This window comes from Lontra canadensis, unplaced genomic scaffold, assembly GCF_010015895.1.
Source record: "Lontra canadensis isolate GAN:19392208 unplaced genomic scaffold, GSC_riverotter_1.0 scaffold206, whole genome shotgun sequence".
NCBI lineage: Eukaryota > Metazoa > Chordata > Mammalia > Carnivora > Mustelidae > Lontra > Lontra canadensis.
The window spans coordinates 490585-513069 of NW_022631200.1; the positions used below are offsets into that span (position 1 = coordinate 490585).

General features: G+C 46.3%; 1 protein-coding gene across 1 annotated transcript; it reads right to left on the reverse strand.

The window, feature by feature from the left end:
* Positions 1 to 1009: 1009 nt before the first annotated feature.
* Positions 1010 to 21936, reverse strand: NLRP8 (NLR family pyrin domain containing 8). The gene is made up of 10 exons (XM_032848729.1): positions 21636 to 21936; positions 19720 to 19794; positions 16372 to 17971; positions 12656 to 12826; positions 10876 to 11043; positions 9912 to 9940; positions 8343 to 8364; positions 6805 to 6975; positions 3961 to 4131; positions 1010 to 1184 (listed from the first exon to the last, which is right to left on the reverse strand). Exons 1-10 carry the CDS (start codon positions 21934 to 21936, stop codon positions 1010 to 1012), a joined length of 2883 nt encoding a protein of 960 aa, XP_032704620.1.
* Positions 21937 to 22485: the final 549 nt, after the last annotated feature.

The following is a 22485-nucleotide window of genomic DNA, read 5'->3' on the forward strand; positions in this document are numbered from 1 at the left end:
CACATTCGGTTTTCTTTTGCAGTCCTAGAGAATCACACAGAACCCCAAGGACAGTCACCACCCCGGAGACCCCTCTGGTCCCCCACAGCAGACTGAGACCAGCCGTGCTGCTCTTGGGGAGTCAGGGATGGAGTCCAAGGGCCTCAGTTCAGCCCCTTACTGAGTGGTGAGCGGCCCCCACCAGCTCTGTTACTCACATTCTGGTGGAGTCTCCTCCCTTGCTGGGCTGTGGTTGGTCTGTGTGACCAGCAGTATAAGGCAGAAGTGGTCAACATGAAATAATCAAAGACTGGGGTCTTTCTTGGGTGCTCTATCTCTCTCTCTCCCTTATTCACTGTCATGAGCAGCCCTACATGGGTCAGTGTGGAAACTAGACTCCGTCGAACTCCAGTCAGGCCCCTACCTGAGGCCTCAGGGAAGACCATGAGCTAGAACCAGCCAGTCAACTGCTTCCATATTTCCGACCCTCAGAAATTTTGTAAGGAAAATCATGTGTTGTGTCAAGTGACTAAACTTTGAGGTATTTTGTCACAGGGCAACAGACAAGGACTATGCCAGGTGTCATTACAACCTCCACCCAGAATCCACGGCTGACTGAGAAGGTCCCGGTTTCAGGCACGGGGCTTCATGGACACACTTCCTTTCCATCCTGACATCTCCACTGAGGAAGCCGCCAGCCCATTTCACAGATGCAGGAACAGACTCAAAAAGGTAAAGGAACCTGTTCACAGTCCTATGGCTGGTGAGTGGTAATTAATCAGTTAGGACCAGGGTGGAAAGTGAAAGATAGGAAGAATTTAAAATCAGATGGGAGAATCCAGGTCAACTTTCCCATCAGGCAGAAGCAGGAGGTGGAGTCTGATCAGCCACTAAAGGAGACTCTAAACCCCAAGGAAACGAGACAAGGGACACTAACAACTTCTTCACTAGCCTTTTGGGTTCAGAGTCTCCCTCTTTCTGAGGAGCTTTGCTTGGGTGGCTGTTTCTGCGGAGGGAGCCCAGCAGAGACTTACAGAACAACCTTCTCTTTCCCCTTGCGCTGCTGGAAGGCCTCCCGCAGGAGCTCTCTGCCCCTGAGCCCGATGTCATTCTTGCTCACGTCCAGGTATCTGAGGCTCTGGTTGTGCAGGACCATGGAAGCCATAGCCTGGCAGCAGACAGCGGTGAGCAGGCACTTCTCCAGCCTGGGGGGGGAAGCAGACAGTAGATGAGTCGCTGTGCCCCACATCTGAGAGCTCAGCCCATCCCAACCCTCTAAGCCCCAACTCCAAGAAGTTGAGCCACATTACCTCTTTCCAAATTGTCACCGCGCATTAACTTTGTCCATTCAAAAAATATTTATGGAGCACTCCCTGTGTATCAGGCTCTGCCCTGGGCATTGTTGATGCCACAGTGAAGAAAACCTCCCCGGCTTCCCGGAGTGCATATGTGATTGGGGGTGGGGCGAGGAGGCAGGTTACCAAATAAATCTATTCGAATAGCATGGTTGATTTCACTCTTCTAGTGTGCAAGTGGTTCTGGTTCCTCTGTGGACAGGTTCCCCTGTGCTCACGGCTCAGCAGGAGAGGCCGGCCCGGAAAGGAGCCAGGCCATAGGAGCACCACTTATCAGAAATCCAGAGCGGGCATAAAAGACAAAGTGGTGTGTAGCTGAATGAAAGGTACAGAAAGGGGGCACTTGGGATCCCATTTTTGTTTCTGTTTAAATACTATATTTATTTATTTATTTGTTAGATATATAGAGAGAACACACAAGCAGGGGGAGAAGCAGGCTTCCCACTGAGCAAGAAGCCCTATGTGGGACTCAATCCCAGGACCCTGGGATCATGACCTGAGCCGAAGGCAGACGCTTAACCAACTGAGCCACCCAGGCATCCCGGGTCCCATTTTTGAACACAAAGTACAATCTCCCTTGGAGCAAGGCTATGACAAGCAGTTTAAAGCAGACAGGATAGAGGGGCCCTGGGGGTCCCTGCATCTCCTGTGTGTGCATCCTTGGCTTTCTTTCCAGTGGCCTCCCCCGCCCTTCTGCTAGCTGAGAAGTGACAAGCTGGAAACAGCTGCCCAAGCCAAAAGGGCATGCACCAGCTTCTTGTTAGTGCGGAATGGCCCAGACCCTGTCCCCCAGGGAGGCACCTGCTTTTCCCTTGGCGCACCAGCCGAAACATTCCTTAATCTTGATCAGTCACGCAAATCACTTCAACAGAAGGAGGAGGGAGAGTCGTTCTAAAATAATTCTAACCATGAGTAAGACCTGCAGGGGGGTGAGGGCCTTTTTTTTTTTTTTTTTTTTAAATGAGGAGAATAAGCAATAGAAGTTGGGAATCTTCTTGGGGAAAGTGTAGATGGCTTTTCTACAAGACCAGAATCCCACAGAATGAAATCTAGGGGATTTTTAGATCAAGAAGTTTGGAGTGGGGGACGGTCCATGAATTTTATACTCAGCCAAGTCACTGCTCATCAGTGAACACAGATTTAAAAAGTCCTCTCACACAATCAAAGGCTTAGAGGACACCACATCAATGCTCATCTGGAAATTTGTTTCCTTCTTGAAATTATACTTCACACAATCTAAGAGCGAAATCAATGTCTAAAACCCAAGATTCAGTTTCTAGAGAAAAGGAATCATGACCTGGGCTGCCTGGCGTCTTGGCTGGTAGCACATGGGACTCTTGATCTCAGGGTTGGGAGTTTGAGCCCTAAGTTGAGCGTAGAGATTACTTAAAATTAAAAAAAAAATCTTGAAAAATACTTTTTTTTAAGAGAGAGCGCGAGAGAGTGTGAGGAAGGGCAGAATGAGAGGGAGGAGAGTCTCCAGCAGGCGTCATACTGAGAGCAGAGCCCGACATGGGGCTCTATCTCACGACCCAGAGATCGTGACCTAAGCCAAAATCAAGAGTCTGGTGCATGACTGACTGAGCCGCCCAGGTGTCATAAAAAAAAAAAATCATGAGTTACAGTAAACACTGAATTTCCTTAGACTAGCTAAGTATCAACAAAAATGAAATCCATTATCAGCACGAACCTAAGAAACCAGAGAGGTAACAGAAAACAATGATTGTGATGATCGAGTCTACAAACCCAGATTACACTAATAGGGAACAGAAAACGTGGGCAGAAAAGAGGCAAAACCTTTTCATCCACTGATCACCAGAGAAGAGCTGTTTCCAAATCTTTTCCAAATACCTAATGTAACCACGATACGAATTAAAAATAGGATGAATCTTGTCAAATCGTTGGCTGGTGTGCATGTGAGCACCAAGACCATGTAGGAGAAGAAGACAAAAAATTATATGTATAAAAGAATCCCTAAGTACAAAGGTCGATTTCGGAAGACCAGCCATGTCAGGCATGGGTCCACAGCCAACAAACACACTTCTGCTGAATGCAAGACCATTTCCTAGAACCAGGGTCCTCCAAGTGCACCATGCATGGGAGCTGCCTGGGCGTGAAGGTCGAGGGCTCAGCAGGCTCACCCCCAGAGCTCCACACGACCCAGCAGCCCCACCTCCGTGTCCCCATCTAAGGACCTGGAACCAGGGTCTCCAAGAGACATCAGCATCCTTATTCCCTACAGCAGGACCCACAGTAGCTACCACACAGAGACAGCCTCCTTGCCCACCAACAGGTGAATGGATAAAGAAAATGTGGTATTTGCACACAATGGGAAACTATCCAGCCCTAAGAAAGAAGGAAATCCCGCTGGATGCACCTGGAGGACATTGCGCTGAATGAAATAAGCCAGACAGAGAAACAAAGAGGGCAATGATTTGCGTCTCTAACAATTCCCCAGGGGAAGAAGTTCCCAGTCTGGGGAACTCCTTTCCCAACCCTGCACTGAGGCTGCCCAGTCCTCCAACTAAATGGAGGAAAAAATCCAGAAATGCAAAAACCCTTTCCCGTATTCTGCTCAGAGAATTCTACAGACCATTGTCGCAAAAGTGGAGATGGGGTAACTCACTCCAGAATCTGGAGGCCAGACTGGGCTTTCGTGAGGGCCTCAAAGAGCAGGATAACGCCATCATCCTTCAGGCTATTAAAACCAAGGTCTAAGCTTCTCAAATTTTTGTTTTTATCCAGAGCGGAGACCAGGTCCGGACAGCAGTTGGAGGTCAGGGCACAGTTTCTCAGGCTGCAAAGAAACACATGTCAAGAAAACCAACCAAAACACCTTTAGATTTTACTCCTTTCTTGCCTTTTTCTTTTTTTTTTATAACAGCGTTATCAAGATATTACTAATAACACCAATATCATTCACCCATTTAGATTGTACAAATCAACATTTTTAGTATATTTACAGAGGTGCACATTTGCCACAATTTTAGGACATTTTCATCACCCCAAGAAGGAAAACGCTGTACCCTTTCAATTCCTAATTTCTTCCCCAGCCTACCCCCCAACCCCAGCAGTCTCTATCTGGTTGTGGATAGTCATCCAAATGAAATCCAAATCTCAACGACATCTAAAAAAAATTGTTTATTTCATTTACCATATTTTTTTCCTAAAGATTTTTATTTACTTGTTAGAGAAAGAAAGCACACAGGCAGGGGGAGCAGTAGGTAGAGGGGGAAGCAGGCCCCCCGCTGAGCAGAGAGCCTGATGCGGGGCTTGATCCCAGGACCCTGGGATCGTGACCTGAGCCGAAGGCAGACACTCAACCCACTGAGCCCCCCAGGTGCCCCGACTGAAATATATTTGAGATGCATCCATATGTAGCGTATTTCAATGCGCTGTTCCTCTCTGCCATTGAATCACTTCCGTCACACGGATACAGCACACACTCTTTATTCAGGCCTCAGCTGATCACTGAGGCGGACAGAGACTCCTGGCTCCAGCCCCTTTCCGTCCCTGGCTCACCTTTGCTCCTGCTAAGGCCAAGAAAAGACCAAATCGCCATCCCGTTTGACTAAGGTAAGATAACGAGTCATTGCTCCTGCTGAGACAGAAGAAAAAGACCAGTTGCCCAGTCCTGTTTGAACAAGAAAAGAAAGAGAAACAGCCCCCACCCCCAGGTGATTTAGGACTCTCCTGAGATGCCTCCACACGGATTATACTTCCACAGGAAAGGGCCATTTGGCCTTGGGGAACTGGGAAAGTGTCCGGGCCTTGAGAGACCTGGAAAATACCCAGCTACCATCCCCCATGGCCCGTAACCATAAAAACTCACTCCTAACCCTGTCAGGTGCTCAGTCTTTGGGAACGATCCCACTGAGCCCGCTGGTGTTAATAAAGCTGTGTTCTCCCATCTCTCCGTGGGCCGTTTGGGTTTCCTCCGTCACCTCGGATTTCTCGCAACAATCAACACTTAGGTTGTTTCCACCTTCTGACTCTCGTAAACATGCCGCTGTGACCATCTGGGCACATTTCCGTGGGAATGTATGTTCCTGTTTCTGCTGCACAGGCACCTTGCGGGGGAGTCACTAACTCCCGTGTTCGGTCCACGTTTAACCTTGTGAAGAGCCGCGGGACGTTTCCAGAAGCCCCGCACCGCTCCCTGCTCTACTCCGGGAAGCTGAAAGTGTCATGGGCTCAGGGGATATTTCGTACCACTTTCTCCGTTTCTGGTTTTACGAGCTAGCACATTTCTTTATGGTTTAAGACCATCTGAGTTTATCTTCTGTTAATAATAGACAGAAGCCCCCGACATCAGTGTTCTGAGTACCATTTCAACTAGTATGGGGGTGTCCCCCCACACTAAGAAACAGCTCCCAGACACTCATAGGATCAGAGAAATGAACTCAATTCTGACACTATGCGCAGATAGCCAGATTGTGCAGGCTAAGGGCTTAGTCCTGCTGGAAGGCTCTCCCACCTCACTCCTCCCGGACACCGGCCCGAAGCCCAGGCTGTGTGGTTCCTTCCACTGCAGGTTCCAACCCCATCCCAGGCTGCCAGTCACCAGTCAGGTTCCCAGGACCCCTCCTTGGATTCATTTAATTTGCGGAAGCAGCTCCCAGCACTCAGGAAAGCCATTTACTCGTGACATTACCATTTTACTACAAAAGGATGGAACCCGGGAAGACCAGATAGGAAAGACACGTGGGAGGAGGCATGGGGAGAGGACACAGAGCTTCTGGGTCCTCTCCAGGTGGGCCACTCGCCCAGCATCGCACCCAGAAGCTCTCAGACCCCGTCCTTTGGGGCTTCCATGGTAGCTACATTACACAGGTGTGATTAACTAGATCATCCGCTGTGGGTGGCTGGTTCCACCTCCAGCCCCTCTCCCCTCCCCAGAGGTCATGGGGAAGGACTTAAAGTTCTAACCCTCTAATCACAAGGCTGGTCCTTAGGGCAGCAACACCCCATCCTTGGGTGCTTTCCCAAAGTCACTTCATTAACATAATAAAACATACTTTCCTAGCTCTCACCACATAGCTCTCACCACTCTCTCCGAGGGTTTAGGGAGCTTTGTGCCAGAAACAGGGACAAAGACCAAATACACATTTCTTGTGTTGTAAATCACAATATCACAGATCCTGACGCCTAAGGGAAGTCATTTAAAGAATTCACGATTGAGGGGCGACTGGCTGGGTCAGTGGGTTAAAGCCTCTGCCTTCAGCTCAGGTCAGGATTCCAGGGTCCTGGGATCGAGTCCCACATCGGGCTCTCTGCTCAGCAGGGAGCCTGCTTCCTCTCTCTCTCTGCCTGCTTCTCTGCCTACCTGTGATCTCTGTCCAATAAATAAGTAAAATCTTAAAAAAAAAAAAGATTTCATGATTGAGATTATGTGCACACACACAGCCGGTTCTGTCAATCCCTCAATTCTCCTCCGGGAACCCTCAAGAAGAGGCTCTCTGGGACTCACACCAGCCTCTGTAGAGGACACGTGGAACACTGTAAGGCGCTGCAAAGCTCCTTCACTCCTTCGTCCTTCAGGGCACTTTCTGCCAAGCTCAGACGGGTCAGCATCTCATTACTCTTGAGGGAGGAGGTAAGAATTTTACAGGTAAGCAGCGCGAGCTCACAATTCTCCAATCTGGGGGGCAGAAACACACAGACGGAATCACTTTAATTCATGTGCACGCCCAGACTTTCTTTGCCCCGCACTGAGAGATGAACACTGCCATCTGGGCTCCCCTTTTCCGTGTGAAAAGCCTCATCACACCTCTGTTACTCCCTCTTAGGGCTAACAAGTCCCGAAGAAGAGGGTAGCGGCCTTCCTGTGAGACTAGGGGAAAGGAGGAGACGTGGGTCAGGAGAACGGTTATAGGGATAGGAAGGACGGGAAGGAGACCACTGACAGTTAAAGACTATGCACTGGGTACTGTGGGTGGGCAGTATCCAGACTCACAGACACTGGAGTCTGTGAGAGGCAGATTTTGCAAGCTTTAAAAATCAATGCTTACTCAAACAACAACAACAACAACAACAACAACAACATGTATACGCTTTTAAAAAGTTGCATTAAAGACAGGAGTAGGCATTCATCGTAGAGGTCATGGAAACATTTTCATAGTAATGAAGGAAATAGAGGTTAAAACAATGAGATGCTATCTCCTGCTTAGCCGACTGGCAAGGCCAGTGGGGGGAATACAGATGGGGACGACGGCCGAATGGGGACTCGGAGGTACGGGACAGGGCATCCAGCTGCTGGTGCAACCATAAGCTGGTGCAAAGACGCCAGACACGAGCTGGTGAGATGGAGGAGGGATGTTCTCCGTGACACGGAGACCCCACTGCTGGAGTGTGCATCACAGCGTGTGCACATGGACTCTGTGTGTGCATGCGTGTGTGCAAAGAGCCAAACCTCAGCGGCAGGTAGGACGGAAATCTACATTGTTGCGTATTTACACAATTGTTACCATTCCTCTGTGACGGGGAATGGGGTTCTGAAGCAGCTGAGCACAAAAATGTCCGTGGATCAGAAAAAGAACATGTCCTAGCCGAGGCCACTTGTGTGAAATTCAAAGCAATGCGGAACTGTGGTGCTGTGTGTACACGTGTGAGAGGGGCCTGGGTGGCTCAGTCAGTTGGGCGTCTGCCTTCAGCTCAGATCAGGATCCCAGGCTCCTGGGATCGAGCCCCGTGTCGGGCTCTCTGCTTAGAGGAGAGTCTGCTTCTCCCTCTCTCTTTCTCACAAATAAATAAATAAAATCTTAAAAAAAAAAAAAGAATATACACATGAGGGGCCTGCTCGGCCCAGCTGAAGGAGGCTATCATGAAGAGCGGGGCCGGGATCAATACAAATGTTGAGGAAGGAAAACTGCTGGAGAGGTTCTAGGTCATAAGCGGGAGGACAGATAAACCAGGCTCTCTGTAGCTCTGTAGTCCAACTAACGCTCTTGTCCCAGAAGCACTCAACTCACCAAACTCATGAACAACAGTCATGACAACAAGAGTTACGACAGCCTCTCCAGTCGATCCACTGGCAGGCAATACATCCCAAATGTCTCCAGGCAGTTACTTCTTTTTTTTTTTTAAATTATTTTTATTAACATATATTGTATTATTTGCCCCAGGGGTACAGGTCAGTGAATCACCAGGTTTACACACTTCACAGCACTCACCATAGCACATACCCTCCCCAATGTCCATAACCCAGCCACCCTCTCCCAACCCCCCTCCCCCCAGCAACCCTCAGTTTGTTTTGTGAGATTAAGAGTTTCTTATGGTTTGTTTCCTTCCCAATCTCATCTTGTTTCATTTTTTCATTCCCTACCCCCCACGACACCCCCACCCTGCCTCTCAAATTCCTCATATCAGGGAGATCATATGAAAATTCTTTCTCTGGTTGACTTATTTCTTTTCTTTTCTTTTTTTTTTTATTTTCAGTATAACAGTATTCCTTGTTTTTGCACCACACCCAGTGCTCCATGCAATCCATGCCCTCTCCAATACCCACCACCTGGTTCCCCCAACCTCCCACTCCCCACCCCTTCAAAACCCTCAGATTGTTTTTCAGAGTCCATAGTCTCTCATGGTTCACCTCCCCTTCCAATTTCCCTCAACTCCCTTCTCCTCTCTAACTCCCCTTGTCATCCATGCTATTTGTTATGCTCCACAAATAAGTGAAACCATATGATAATTGACTCTCTCTGCTTGACTTATTTCACTCAGCATAATACCCTCTAGTTCCAACCATGTCATTGCTAATGGGAAGAGTTCATGGTTTTTGATGGCTGCATAGTATTCCATTGTGTATATATACCACATCTTCTTTATCCATTCATCTGTTGATGGACATCTAGGTTCTTTCCATAGTTTGGCTATTGTGGACATTGCTGCTATAAACTTTTGGGTGCACGTGCCCCTTCAGATCACTACGTTTGTATCTTTAGGGTAAATACACAGTAGTACGATTGCTGGATCGTAGGGTAGCTCTATTTTCAACTTTTTGAGGAACCTCCATGCTGTTTTCCAGAGTGGTTGCACCAGCTTGCATTCCCACCAACAGTGGAGGAGGGTTCCCCTTTCTCCGCATCCTTGCCAGCATCTGTCATTTCCTGACTTGTTAATTTTAGCCATTCTGACTGGTGTGAGGTGGGATCTCATTGTGGTTTTGATTTGTATTTCCCTGATGCTGATTGATGTGGAGCACTTTTTCATGTGTCTGTTGGCCATCTGGATGTCTTCTGTGCAGAAATGTCTATTCATGTCCTCTGCCCATTTCTTGATTGGATTATTTGTTCTTTGGGTGTTGAGTTTGATAAGTTCCTTATAGATTTTGGATACTAGCCCTTGATCTGATATGTCCTTTGCGAATCTCTTCTCCCATTCTGTCAGTTCCTTTTTGGTTTTGTTGGCTGCTTCCTTTGCTGTGCAAAAGCTTTTGATCTTGATGAAGTCCCAGTAGTTCCTTTCTGCCCTTGCTTCCCTGGCCACTGGTGATGTTTCTGGGAAGACGTTGCTCAGGCAGGTACTTATTAGCATTAGCGTTTGTTACTTCCAAGGTCTTTGGCAAGATCAACCAACTTTTAGGGGTAACTGAGCAGTCTTCCAGCCTATGGAGTCCACATAAAAATGCCAAGCCTGAACTCCCGGGGAAAATGGTACCCACGTAGTTGCATATATCCCATCTACTGTCCCACATCTTTGTTCTTCATGCAAGAGCAACTCCAGGAAGGATGCTCATTTTCTCCAGCTGGTAAGCGTGCATCAAATTCAGCATCTTAGTCACAAAGTATCAAATAATAGACACTTGGGGCCATAACCAGCAGGCACAGGCTTACAACTGGGCTCTATCTATGAAACAGGACCTCAATTTTACATTTCTCTGTCAAACAATCTTCAAGACAAAGAACTGAGATTTCACTCCCATGAGATCACAGCCGCCATCTTGTTAAGCGAGATTTCCACCTGACATCGACCTTTACCCGACTACCGTGCTGAGCCACCTCTGGGTCTAGCCACCTAAGCCTCCAGGCTCCACTCAGCTCTGACAGGTGTGAAGGACCAGAGCTGGCTGGTGGAAACAGGAGGTTGCCCAAGCTTTATTGGGACAATGGAATACACAGAAAGTCTGGTGAGGATGCTGGTAAGTGTTTACTGACTCTGGAGAAAAAAGCCCTGATGTGCAGTGTTTGCCAATGTCTAGTGTGATGCTCCCACAGTGGCTGATTCACTGACATGGAGTTGTTGAACGCACAGTGGGAGCACCCCACTGCACAAATGCAACAACCTCAGGAACGCGCACTGGGTGTTGGCTGACTTTGGCTGTGGGCCAGGTCTCTTGGCCACCTGGTTTTGTACAGCCTGTGAGCTAAGAACAATGTGTGTGTATATCAAGTCATCACATTGTACACCTAAAAAAAAAAAAAGCCAAATAAAACTAACAATGAGATCAAAAGAAGGATGATAGGAAGACTGCACATGTAACCCCACCTCGGAAATAACAGTCTGGGCACAAGGGTCTCACCAGACCCCAGGCTCATCTTACCTCAGACACTGCAGATAGCACTGTGGACATTTCAAGGCTGTGCACAGAAACTCCATGGCCTCACGTCTCACTTCCGTGCCTTGTATTTCCAAGTAGCTCAGATACTGGTTTTCAATCAAAACTTGGATTAAGTCTTTGTTCAGCATGGAGGGATGCACACATCTGAAGCTGGAGAGGGAAACAGTGCCTAGTTACAATCAGATCTCATCTCCTTACTGAGGTGTGATTGACACATAACAATGTGTAAGCTTAAGCTGCAGGACATGTTGATTGGATCCATTAATATACTGCAAAATGGTGACTGCCTTGGCATTGGGTAACACTGTCATCCTGTCACAAAATTATCATTTCTTTTTTTGTGTGTGTGATGAGAATCCTTTGCAGGATACTGTACAATATTGCTGACTGCTGCCACAATGCTGACGATCAGATTCCCAGAATTTATTCGACTTCAACCTGGAGCTCTGTACATTTTGACCAACACCTGTCCATTTGCTCATCAGTTCTAGATTCAATTCATCTAGGAGTACATGAGGGCTTTCCTGTGAGGTCTGCACTGGGTCCTCAGCTTAGCAGGGCCTCCCTGGTTGGGTGATCCTTATGTAGGTCATGTACCTTCCAGGCTTCAGCGTCAGGGCCACAAGAGAGAGTGCTTGATGCCTTCTCCTTAAGATGGGGGTGGGGGCTAATGTACATGATACCTGTAATTGGCTTTGCACGGGGCTTGATGTACAGTGCCCACTCAGTATGTGGGTGCTATTAATAGTCGTCATAATAACAGGAGACAAAATTGGTCAGATACTGGCTAGGGACCACGTGATGTCTGGTGAGCTATTTCAAGGAATTCTGATGAGTTATTCGGTTTCTGGATCTTAAAAAGCAGAGAGTGAGAGAGAACATGGTGTAGTGGCTAGGAGAATGGACTCAAGCCAAGATGTGCATGAGATTCTTGACTCTGGGAAACACACTGTGGGTTGCTGGGGGGAGGTGGGTCAGGGGCTGGGGTAATTGGGTGACGGGCATGAAGGAGGGCATGTGATGTGATGAGCACTGGGCATTATATGCAACTAACGAATCATTGAATGTTACATCAGAAATTAATGATGTATTATATGTTGGTTAATTGAATTTAAATTTAAAAAATTAAAAAATCCATATTTTAAGGATGTATCAACAGTATCACCTTGTGCCCTAGTTTGTTCATCTGTGAAATGGGGAAAACGACTCCATTTGTATGTCCTTTTTGGAAAAATGATCTCATTAATGGGTGGAATCTCAAAAAGCAAACAAACCCAAAACTCAGAAAAAGAGATTGGGTTTTTTTGTTGTTGGTGGTGGTGGTGTTAGAGGCAGGAGGCGGAGGAATTGGGTGAGGGCGGCCAAAGGGTACAAGCTCATAGGTACCAGATGTAAAAACACTGGGAATGTGCTGTATGGCCCGAGGACTGCTGTCAGCATGGCTGGGCGGCGTATTTGAGAGTTGCCAAGAGAGAAGATCCTTCTCACCACAAGGAAGAAAACCCTTTGGCCGCTCTAGGAGGTGATGAATATTAACTTACGAAGGTGATCAATTTGCAATACATGCACGTCAAGACATTATGCCGCACACCTGAACACTTAGTGCTGTGCATCCGTTCTGCCTCCGTAAGACTGGAAGGGGAAAACAGTACACAAGGACACTTTCTGCAAGTCTAGGTGAGCAGAGAGGGCGTAGAAAAATGGAATGGGGAACAGACTCTTTTGGTGGAATTCCTTCCAGCCAAGGTCTGTTTGTACGCACATGAGTTTTTGCAGTTTACACCCAGGATGTCTCAGAGCCGCAGAAAGAACCTTCACTGACTCAGCCTCCAAAGAAGTGTTGGTCAAAGTCAGGACTTCCAAATTCTCATGTGTCCTAAACACGGAGCAGAATTCTTGCCACCAGAGAAAACACTGGTCACTGCTTTCTGGTCTATGTGCAAGGGAGGAAAGAGAACACAAATCATTGTGAGAGGTGAAACTTGAGAAAATCTACTTGTAAACCCAGGGCTGATGTTCCCAGCCCTGGTTGTGATCACAGATTCTTTCCGATTCCAGTAAGTCTTTCTCATTAAAAAAAAAAAAATGCCCAGGAATACCACTGCAAGAGTTCTCATTTTATACCAGGAAGACTTGTGCTCTTAAATAAGGATATCTAGATTTCCCCATGACTTCAGAAGAAAGAGAGTTGTTGTTTTAATCACTTAGGATTTCTATGGGGGCAGACATTGAATTATAGCTTTATCTTATATTCTTACTCTTTGCTTATAAAATTATTAAAAAAGAAAAAAGTCTATGTAGGAACAGAATAAGGGAAAATTAATTTCTTTTGGCATGGTGAGTGCAGGAAAGGAAAATCCACAGCTAGACCAATATGAGATGTAGTTGGACTCTGGAAGGACCTGCTCATTTTCCCCTTCATTTTCCCCTATGCAGTCTTTTCAGAGATGCTGGCCAAGAGACTCTGTGAGGATTTTTCTTTCATGCTGTTTGTATTAGATAGATGCAAATGAGGGGGGAACTGCTTTAATAATCTCCAGTGCACCCAGAAGACTGTAGGACACCTCACTGAAGAAGGTATACACACACGTTAAAATAGTTCTAAGACGTATTAGATGAAAAAAGAAAATTTCAGAAAACTTCTTACACTAGCATGTCATCTGCATTCAGAACGAAATCCCATAAAATAAAACCACGTGCCTTTCCCACCCATTTTAAATGCAAACACATAAAAGCAATACAAAGTATTTTGCACATATTTTAACAATTTTTATAATTATGGAAAGATAATTTTTTAAGTAAAATCAATAAAATTGATATTAAAAAAAATACAAACTCCATGTATGGGGGTGGGGGAAGTGGATACAAGTGGTCAAAGGAATATAAGTTATAAGATACGTTATAAGATGAATAGATTCTAGGGGGTGACTATCAGCTGGGACTATCAGGGACGATACCATATTGTGTATTTGAAAGTCATTTGAGAATAAAAGTTCTCATCAGACACACACACACACACACTGTAACTAGGTGAGGAGATGGATATATTAAGTAACCTTATTGTGATAATCCTTTTGCGATGTGTACATATAGAAAATCACTATGTTGTATGCCTAAACGTACACAAGGCTATACGTCAATCACAGCTCCAAAAAGCTGGGGTAAGTATACGAACCCTCTTCAAGAACTGTCCCAAAAGTTATCAACAGACTGACCAACATGAAGGAAATTTCTCACCTTTTTTTTTTAAAGATTTTATTTATTTATTTGACAGACAGAGATCACAAGTAGGCAGAGAGGCAGGCAGAGAGAGAGGGGGAAGCAGGCTCCCTGCTGAGCAGAGAGCCCGATGCGGGGCTCGATCCCAGGACCCTGGGATCATGACCTGAGCCGAAGGCAGAGGCTTTAACCCACTGAACCACCCAGGTGCCCCAATTTCTCACCTTTTAAGAGTTCTGCCAATGTTAGGTTTTAAAATTATTCAGACTTATCTCAAGACATTACGGGTAGACTTTGGAAGTCTTTGTTGGGAAGACCAACCATGTGCAACAGGGAGCCGTGGAGCTGCTCGGGGACATGGGAAGATCTTTCCTGTGCGATCATCCCACACGTGACACCCTAAGGCTCCCCGGAGAGCAACTTGGGGCTATCTGTGATAGAAAGTGAATGTGATGTGATGTGTGCACTCTGCGATTGGGCAATTCCTTTTCTAAAAACATACCCTAGCACTGGGGGTGGAAAACTTCTTCTGTAAGTGGTCGACCAGCAAATACATTCGGCTTTCATAGCCCAAGCGATTTGTGGAAGCCTCCCAACTCTGGAGTAGCCATGTGGTGGCAGTTGGAACAGATGTCATAGGCAAGCATGGCTGACATCCGATTAAGATTTATTTATAAAAACAACCAGGCTTAATTTGCTTACTTCTGCTTTGGAGAAACTCACATGTGCCTGATGAAGATGGGGCACCGTTTGACATGACAACGAAGAGAGCAGAACCTAGATGTCCCCTAACTTCAGAAGAGGTCCATTTGATTTATCTAGCCATATATCAGACTATTAGAGGATATTTTAAAAGAATCTGACAACAACCCATCAACACACTTAAGAATCACGCTGGCTTTCATGGAAAAACCACGTGTCTGGAAGAGACTGTGGCTCCTTTACACAGAGCAACTAGGGAATGAGGGAAGCACTCTAATTTTGCAGCAAAAAGGATTGTGCTCCCTCCTGTGACTCCAATACCCAGCCTAAGTCTAGTTTTCTGGCTCTTCATCATAGCCATCAGAGGTCCAATTTCAGTTTAAGTCTTAGCTTCAACCAGCTGTGTGACCTTGGACAAGTTACAAATCTACCTGACCTCCATTGCTTCCTGGTGCCCAATGGCAACGTTAAAATGAATAATTCACATAAAGTAAAAATACCTGGCACTGTGTCTGGTTCAGAGCAATGGCTAAAAAAATATGAACCAGTATGAGAACTGTACGAAAAAATGAGTGGTCAGTACAAACTGTCACTTCTTAAGAAAAAATAAGTTCACTATATTTGTTTAAATATAGATCTTCTGTGAGAGTTTCAGTTGAATGGTGGGAATAAAAATCACATTAGTAATTGTAGCTTGTTTTTATTGGTAGGAGCTAAAGGCTGGGACAGGCTTGGTGTATCATGCATATTGTCTCACTTAACCTTCCAAAAACCTTGTACTATTTGTAAAAAATCATTTACTCATGAAGAAACAGCAACCCAGAAAAGTTAGCTGAACTTGTCCAAAGACACACAGTTGGTTCTGGGAGGAGATGGAGAGCTCAAACTCTTACCCAGGAAGCCAGGACACCCACTTCAAATCACAGTGGGGAGTAGGGAAGAAACAGTGACTAGAAATGGTGTTTTCAAGGTGTTTGGTAGGAAAATAAGAAGGGAGATGTGATAGTCCCCTGATGAGGACAAGTGGTTTTCAGGTTTTTTTTCACTAATTAAAAACGGAAGTGATGTTTTTGCACTGAAAGGAAATCTCCCTTGGAGTTGCACTGCCCAATACGGCAGCCACTAGCTACATGTGACTACTCAAATTTAAATTAATTGAAGTTAAATAAGATTTGAAATGCACTGCCTCAGTCCCACGAGCTGCAGTCCAAGTGCTCCTAGTGTCACATAGCTTGTGGATTTCCACCGTGACAGAAAGTCCCATTGGACAGCACTTCCCTAGAGACCAGCAAGCTGGTGATATGCAGAAGTGGGGATGACAGGTGTAATAAGGTCCCCACATATAAGGGAGGGGAGGGCAGGCAGGATAGAGATAAGGAAAGTAAACAAATCATCTTGCTTCCAGGATTCTCCCCGTTTTAGCATGGAAATCTGCATCCTAGCAGCACCGTGTGTAAGGAACGACCTCAGGACAGCTGGTCGCTTTGAATGGCTGGGGGACGGTAGGCAAGGTCCCTGGGAAGCACAAGTTGCCAAAGGAGAGATGAGAGCACTCACTCAGCAGAATGGAGGGGATCCGGGCTGAGTGTGCCCACGTGGGGGATGGTCAGGGTCATAGTCAGTTCTAGATCCCGCAGACGTTGACAGTGCTTAAGACAAAAGGCAGACACTTGCATGTCTTTCTTCTTGCTGATGATCAAAGCAGCCTTCTGACAATCGCTTAGGGTCTGACGCACAAATGCCTCCTCCTGGATCTCATGCAGACAGTAGAACAGCTGCGGGACGCCGTGGTGCAGTGTGGGTGGGCCACATTCATGCAACAGGGCTGCCACTTTCAGCAACTTCTTCTTGTTGCCCAGGGACAGCTTGCATCCAAATGACTTCCCTGCAGCTGAAGCGCACGTTTCGTTTAAAAGGCCAAATAAGAAGAGCCCCATCTGAGCAAGATAGTTTTTCTTTCTTCCGGGATATGCTATCAGGCGTATGATCTGAACACGGTCCAACACCCGGAAATTTCTGAGTTGTTGTGGGAAGCACAGAACGTACAACAAGGCAGCAAAAAACTCCTGGAAGCTTAGAGTGGCAAATGCATAGCGGTCTCCGTCGCCTGCCACCCTTTGAAAAATATTCACACGGAGAAAAGTAGCAACAGCGGTCTCATCTAGCTTGGCCTGCTCGAGGTCTTTCGTGTCAAACACCCATCTCATGTTCCACATGCCCTCTGCGGCCAAGTAACACAGACCTGCCAGTCGTGTCTGATGAGTGTTCCTGGGAGGGCTTCGAGGCTTGGTGGCAAAGAAGCCAGACAGATACTGGACAAATACAGCTGTGGCGTTTGGATATGCCTGTGCAAGGTCTGCTCCTCTCTGCATCTGCTGTTTCAGACAGGAACACACCATCCAGCAAACTGCAGGGACCTGACACATGGAGAAGAGAACTGTGTTTCCCGTGACAAACCTCAAGGCTTCATCAGCATCCCTCTTGTTTCCGAAATATGTCCTGAAGTACTTGGCTCTTTCTGCCATACTAAACCCCGTGAGTGTTATGAAAGAGGGGTGTTTCAGGAAGGGCTTGAGCTTCCTCCAAGATGTGAACCTGAAGGTGATCAGTAAGGTGGCTTCGGGAAGCATTCTTTTGCTCAGCAGACTAGCCAGGAGGACAGGCCCGGGCAATTTCTGGATCCAGTCATCACTCAGGTCAGCTGGTCTATCCGTGAGGGTCAGTGACACTTCCTCAAAGCCATCAAAGAGGAGCAGAAGTTGGTCTGGTTTGGACATAATCTTGGACATGAGAGACTGTGACCCAGGCCACTTACGGGCAATCAGCTCTGCGAAGCTCTGCTCATCCACCTGAGCCATTTCCCGGCAATGGAAGTAGAAAGCACACTGGAACTTGTGGCGGTAGAACTTGTTTTCCGCCCACTCCAACATCACCTTTTTGGCCAAACTTGTTTTTCCAACCCCAGCGACTCCCTGTAGGACCACAGTCTTGGGCTGTCTGGCTTGAGGTCTTTTGGGAAGAAAAAGGCATGGTAAGAACCTCTCGTGTCTCTCTATGTCTTGGTAGAAGAAGTCTGCATGGCTCCCAGACCAGGTGGTCATCGTCCGTGTCATGGAATACTCATCTGTCACGTGCACTTTGTACGCCTGTATTTTATCTAGATTAGCAGGGTGGGAGAGAGACAGGGTACAGGGTCAGAGCTGTGTACGAGAACTGATCGAATGAGAAGAAAGCTAGCCTTGACATCTACATCAAGTCCCATGACACACTTTCACATTTCATGCTCTTTTCCTGACAGCCCTACACCAATAAAGAAGCCGTGGGTAATCAGAAAAGTCAATCTGAAGTGACTTAAACAGAAAAGGGCTGCTTTTTCCTTAAGAAATAGGGGGATCTGTGTGTAAAGCTGTTGAAATGGGTGGGGTGGTTTTGTAGCTTCAGGGCCAAGTAACACCACATTTCTGTAAGTACGCCCTTTGCACCTCTTGCTTCATGATGAGAGGATTGCTATTGTAGTTATGTTATCATTATGTCGTGAGTTATATTTGCATTCAAAGCAGAAATCGTGGGGAGAAGGGACATGTTCGCAGGTCATGTATACTTCCATCAGTACAAACCGAAACACTCAGGAGGCTTCTACTTGTATCTCATGGCCTAGAGCCATCAGATGGTTAACCCCAACTTTAAGGAAACCTGGAGAAAAAGTATTTCCCTTAGGGCTGGGTCCATTTTATCCCTAAATAAATTGGATTCTGTCAACACAGGAGATGTGGGCTAGGGAGTTAATAGGATCTGTCACAGCCTTTATCTCAACCTGTGATTCTCTCTCCCCTCCCCTCAACAGGAAAGTTTACAAATTATACATGATGTCTCACTCTGACTTCCTTCCCTCCACCTCCAGCTGATAGATAGGAGGAAGCTTACTGCAAGTTCAAGGTCTACTTACTGGATTTATGAGGGTAAGCAAGTCACAGAAGCTCTAAGACTCGAGCCTGCCGTCTCCAAAATAAGTAGACTTTACAACTCTGGCTCAGACTGTGGTGTCAGAACCGTCAGCCCTCTAGTGTTTGTTGAATGGCTAGAACTGGGGATCCCATACCCCACTTTCCGTGTGCTTTCCTAACAGATTAGAGTGTTGCCCTGGGGCCCTCAGCTCCTTTTGACCTCATCTCTTCATACAACCTGACTGGGAAGCGCAAACTTGATTCACATGAACAGAATTCTTTCTCGAATCCAACTTTTGATGCTTCAGGATGGTGGAGTGGAGAAGAGGAGGGATTAAGGTACTTGCTGTTTTTTTTTTTTTTTTTGCCTACCAACTGTTCCCATCTGGCAACAGCACTGCAGTGGTTCTCCGGAAAACCACCCCTGGCCACTCTTGGTCTATTCTGTTGGGCTGTGGGTGGCCCTACCACCAAGCTCTCTCTGAAGTACATGGGCCAGTCTTAACGAACCAGGGCGCTTCATCATTTCGTTCATTGTTGAGCTCGTGACCAGTTCATTCACAGCTGAATCAGTTCAGGGATGAGTGCTTGGAGAAATGAGAAAATACTCCTCTTTCTGCCGATGGTGCTAAGCAGGCACAGTGTATGGGGGAGGTAGCTGGTGGTCAAGATGGCCACTGTGGTAGGAGGGACCACTCAAGGCTGAGTCCCACGGAAAAAGAGGGAGCCAGGAGAAGGACAGAAGTGATGTCTCCTTGACATCACTCAATGCCTCCCGCTGGGCTAGTGGCTGGACTTCTGAGTTAGGTGTGTCCGTAACTACTCTTTTTTCTTAAAATTCTGATTCATTGAACAGACACTGACATACTAATTTACTATCTGTCTCGCCCCAGAAACTGAGCTTCTCACCCCAACCCAAAGCCCGGTTTCCTCCAGGCTTTGTCACAATGCCAGCACATACCAGATTCTCCTTCCTCCAAATTCACTGGCATTTCTCTTGGGTTTGAGTCCTCGGGCTCCAGGTTGGGCAGAATGTCTGGAACAGACAAGAAAGGAGACTGTCGCACCGGAATGACGGACAAGACAGGGAAAGCCACATGGAAGCAACAGGCCCTTTCAGGATAGGATCCCAGAGTCCCATTCTCTCACCAACTTAGTCCAGGGTGAAGAAAATGGCCTAGACTCCACCATGATGCTAGGAAGTAAGAAAATGGTGCTGTTCTAGGATGTACTGAAGAAGTATTCAATAACATAAATCGATAGCTCATCCAAACACAGAGGGAGTGATACACACAAACACACATGCATATGTGTTTATGAGATACATGCACACTTTAAAATCTATGAGTGTGCACATATATGTGTGCGTGTGTCTGTGTTACATATTTAGATGTATATGAAAATAATCATGTGTGTACACACACACATAGTCACTAACTCCTCTTACTCGGGCTATTTAAGTTCTATAAAATTACTGTAAATATTCAAATAACCAATACCGTGCCCCCATGAATACAGGGTTAGATTCCTGTAGCCTCTGCTTACAACATTTCGGCTCTTCAATGCATAACCACGGTCTACGTGTGTTTTTGTTTAAAGAAATCTTATTCAATATGTATTATTGATTCATGAACATCCCTTCACCACCACACTTGGGGGACAGGTTAAACAACAACGAGATACACAGAAACATAAAAAAAGTGACACCAAATAGACTGTGGAAAGGACACTGATTTACAGGATGAGGGCACAGGTCAGAAGGCAGAGCACTGCTTTATTCAGCTGCATCTGGGAACATCAGTGTCCAATTTTTCTCCAACCTACATGTCCATAAATGACTATGAAAGTGCCACAATGACTGATCTTGGAGTTAAAATAAGTTTTAGTGAATAGGCAAATTCACACACATGGAACCCATCAATAATGAAGATAGAGTATCTACAGATACCAGATAAGCAGTATCTGGTTAAGTTTTTTAAAACTATGCTAATGTGATGGTCTTTGGGTTTGGGGGTTGGTCATCATCATACTCCACTATTTGCCTTCTTGTTCAGGTGGCCAGTATGGGTACCCAGTAAAGTATTTAGTTCTTTAATACTCAAACCCGTTCCCATTTTAAAAAAAGATTTTGTTTATTGTGCACCCCAATGTTCCTGGCAACCATGGCCACAATAGCCAAATGTGGAAGGAGCCGAGATGCCCTTCAACAGACAAATGGATAAAGAAGATGTGGTGCATATATACAATGGAATATCACTCAGCCATCAGGAAGGAAGAACACCCACCATTTGCATCAACATGGATGGGACTGGAGGGGATTACGCTGAGTGAAGTAAGTCAAGCAGAGAAAGACAATTATCATATGGTGTCACTCAGATGTGCAACATAAGGAATACTGCAGAGGATCATAGGGAAGGGAGGGAAAACTGATGGGAAGAAATCGGAGAGGGAGACAAACCGTGGGAGACTCTGGGAAACAAACTGAGGGTTTCAGAGGGGAGGGGAATGAGGGGAGGGGGTAAGAAAGTGATGGGCATGAAGGAGGGCATGTGTTGTGATGAGCACTGGGTGTTATATGTAACTAATGAATCACTGAACACGACATCAAAAACTAATGATGTACTATACAGTGCCTAACTAAACATAATAAACATTTTTAAAAGATTTATTTATTTATTTGCTAGAGAGTGAGAGAGGATACAAACCAGGGGAGTGGCAGGCAGAAGGAGAAGCAGGCTCCCTGCTGAGCAAGGAACCCAATGTGGGACTCCATTCCAGGACCCTGGGATCATGACCTGAGCCGAAGGCAGCTGCTTAACTGACTGAGCCACCCAGGTATCCCCCCAGCCCCGTTTTATATACCAGATTACTACTCACAATTTAGCTCCATCTGTACCCGAAGACACAATTCTGTCTGGTTCATCTTGGCAAAGATGTCATGAGTCACATCCCAAGCTAGTCGTCCGGGGAAGAACTCCATCAAGAGATGAACAACCTCTCCCCATCTGGCTGTCTTGACCTGGTCCCAGGTGATCTGGACTGATCCAGGCCTGGGGTTCTCATCCACTAAAAGCTGCTTGAATGTTTGCAGACCCTCCTTGCTTAAATAGGCCATGTACAGCATGACTCCATTTTCAAAAGGAGAGTTGGAGGAGGCAGAGGACTTCAAGGATGACATTAAATAACAAGGAGAAGGAGAGCTAGAAGAGGAAGAGGAAGAACAGGGGGAAGACTGAGAGGAAGAGCTGGAGGAAGAGCAGACAAAAGGGCCAGACTTCAGATCTACATCACTCATCTCCACTCAAGACCTAGAACCTTAGTGCCAGTGATGATGCCAGTCAGTTGGAAGAGAGAACAGACAAGACCTGTGGAGACATGAAAATATAAGTAAATGAAAACCCACTCAAGAAGACAGATTTATCTAATCCATATCTGGTAGAGTATACAATGCACCAGATACTCTCTTTAGCTCCTTCCCCCTCAAGGTTCTTTGCTTGTGGAAAAACCTAAGGACCTGTCCAGTATTCAGGCTTAGGGTTTGGACTTAAATCCATTCTGTAGTTTTTATTCTTGATGTCATGTATTAGCAAGGTAAGTGGCCAAATCACAGCACCTCTCTGCCTCTTTTCTGATCTTTGATCCTGGGACCAGAGCATACCTGTTGATGGGGGTGTGAGGATTCTGAAAGAGACAAATCTATAGGTACACTTGGAGCTGTGCCAGGCAC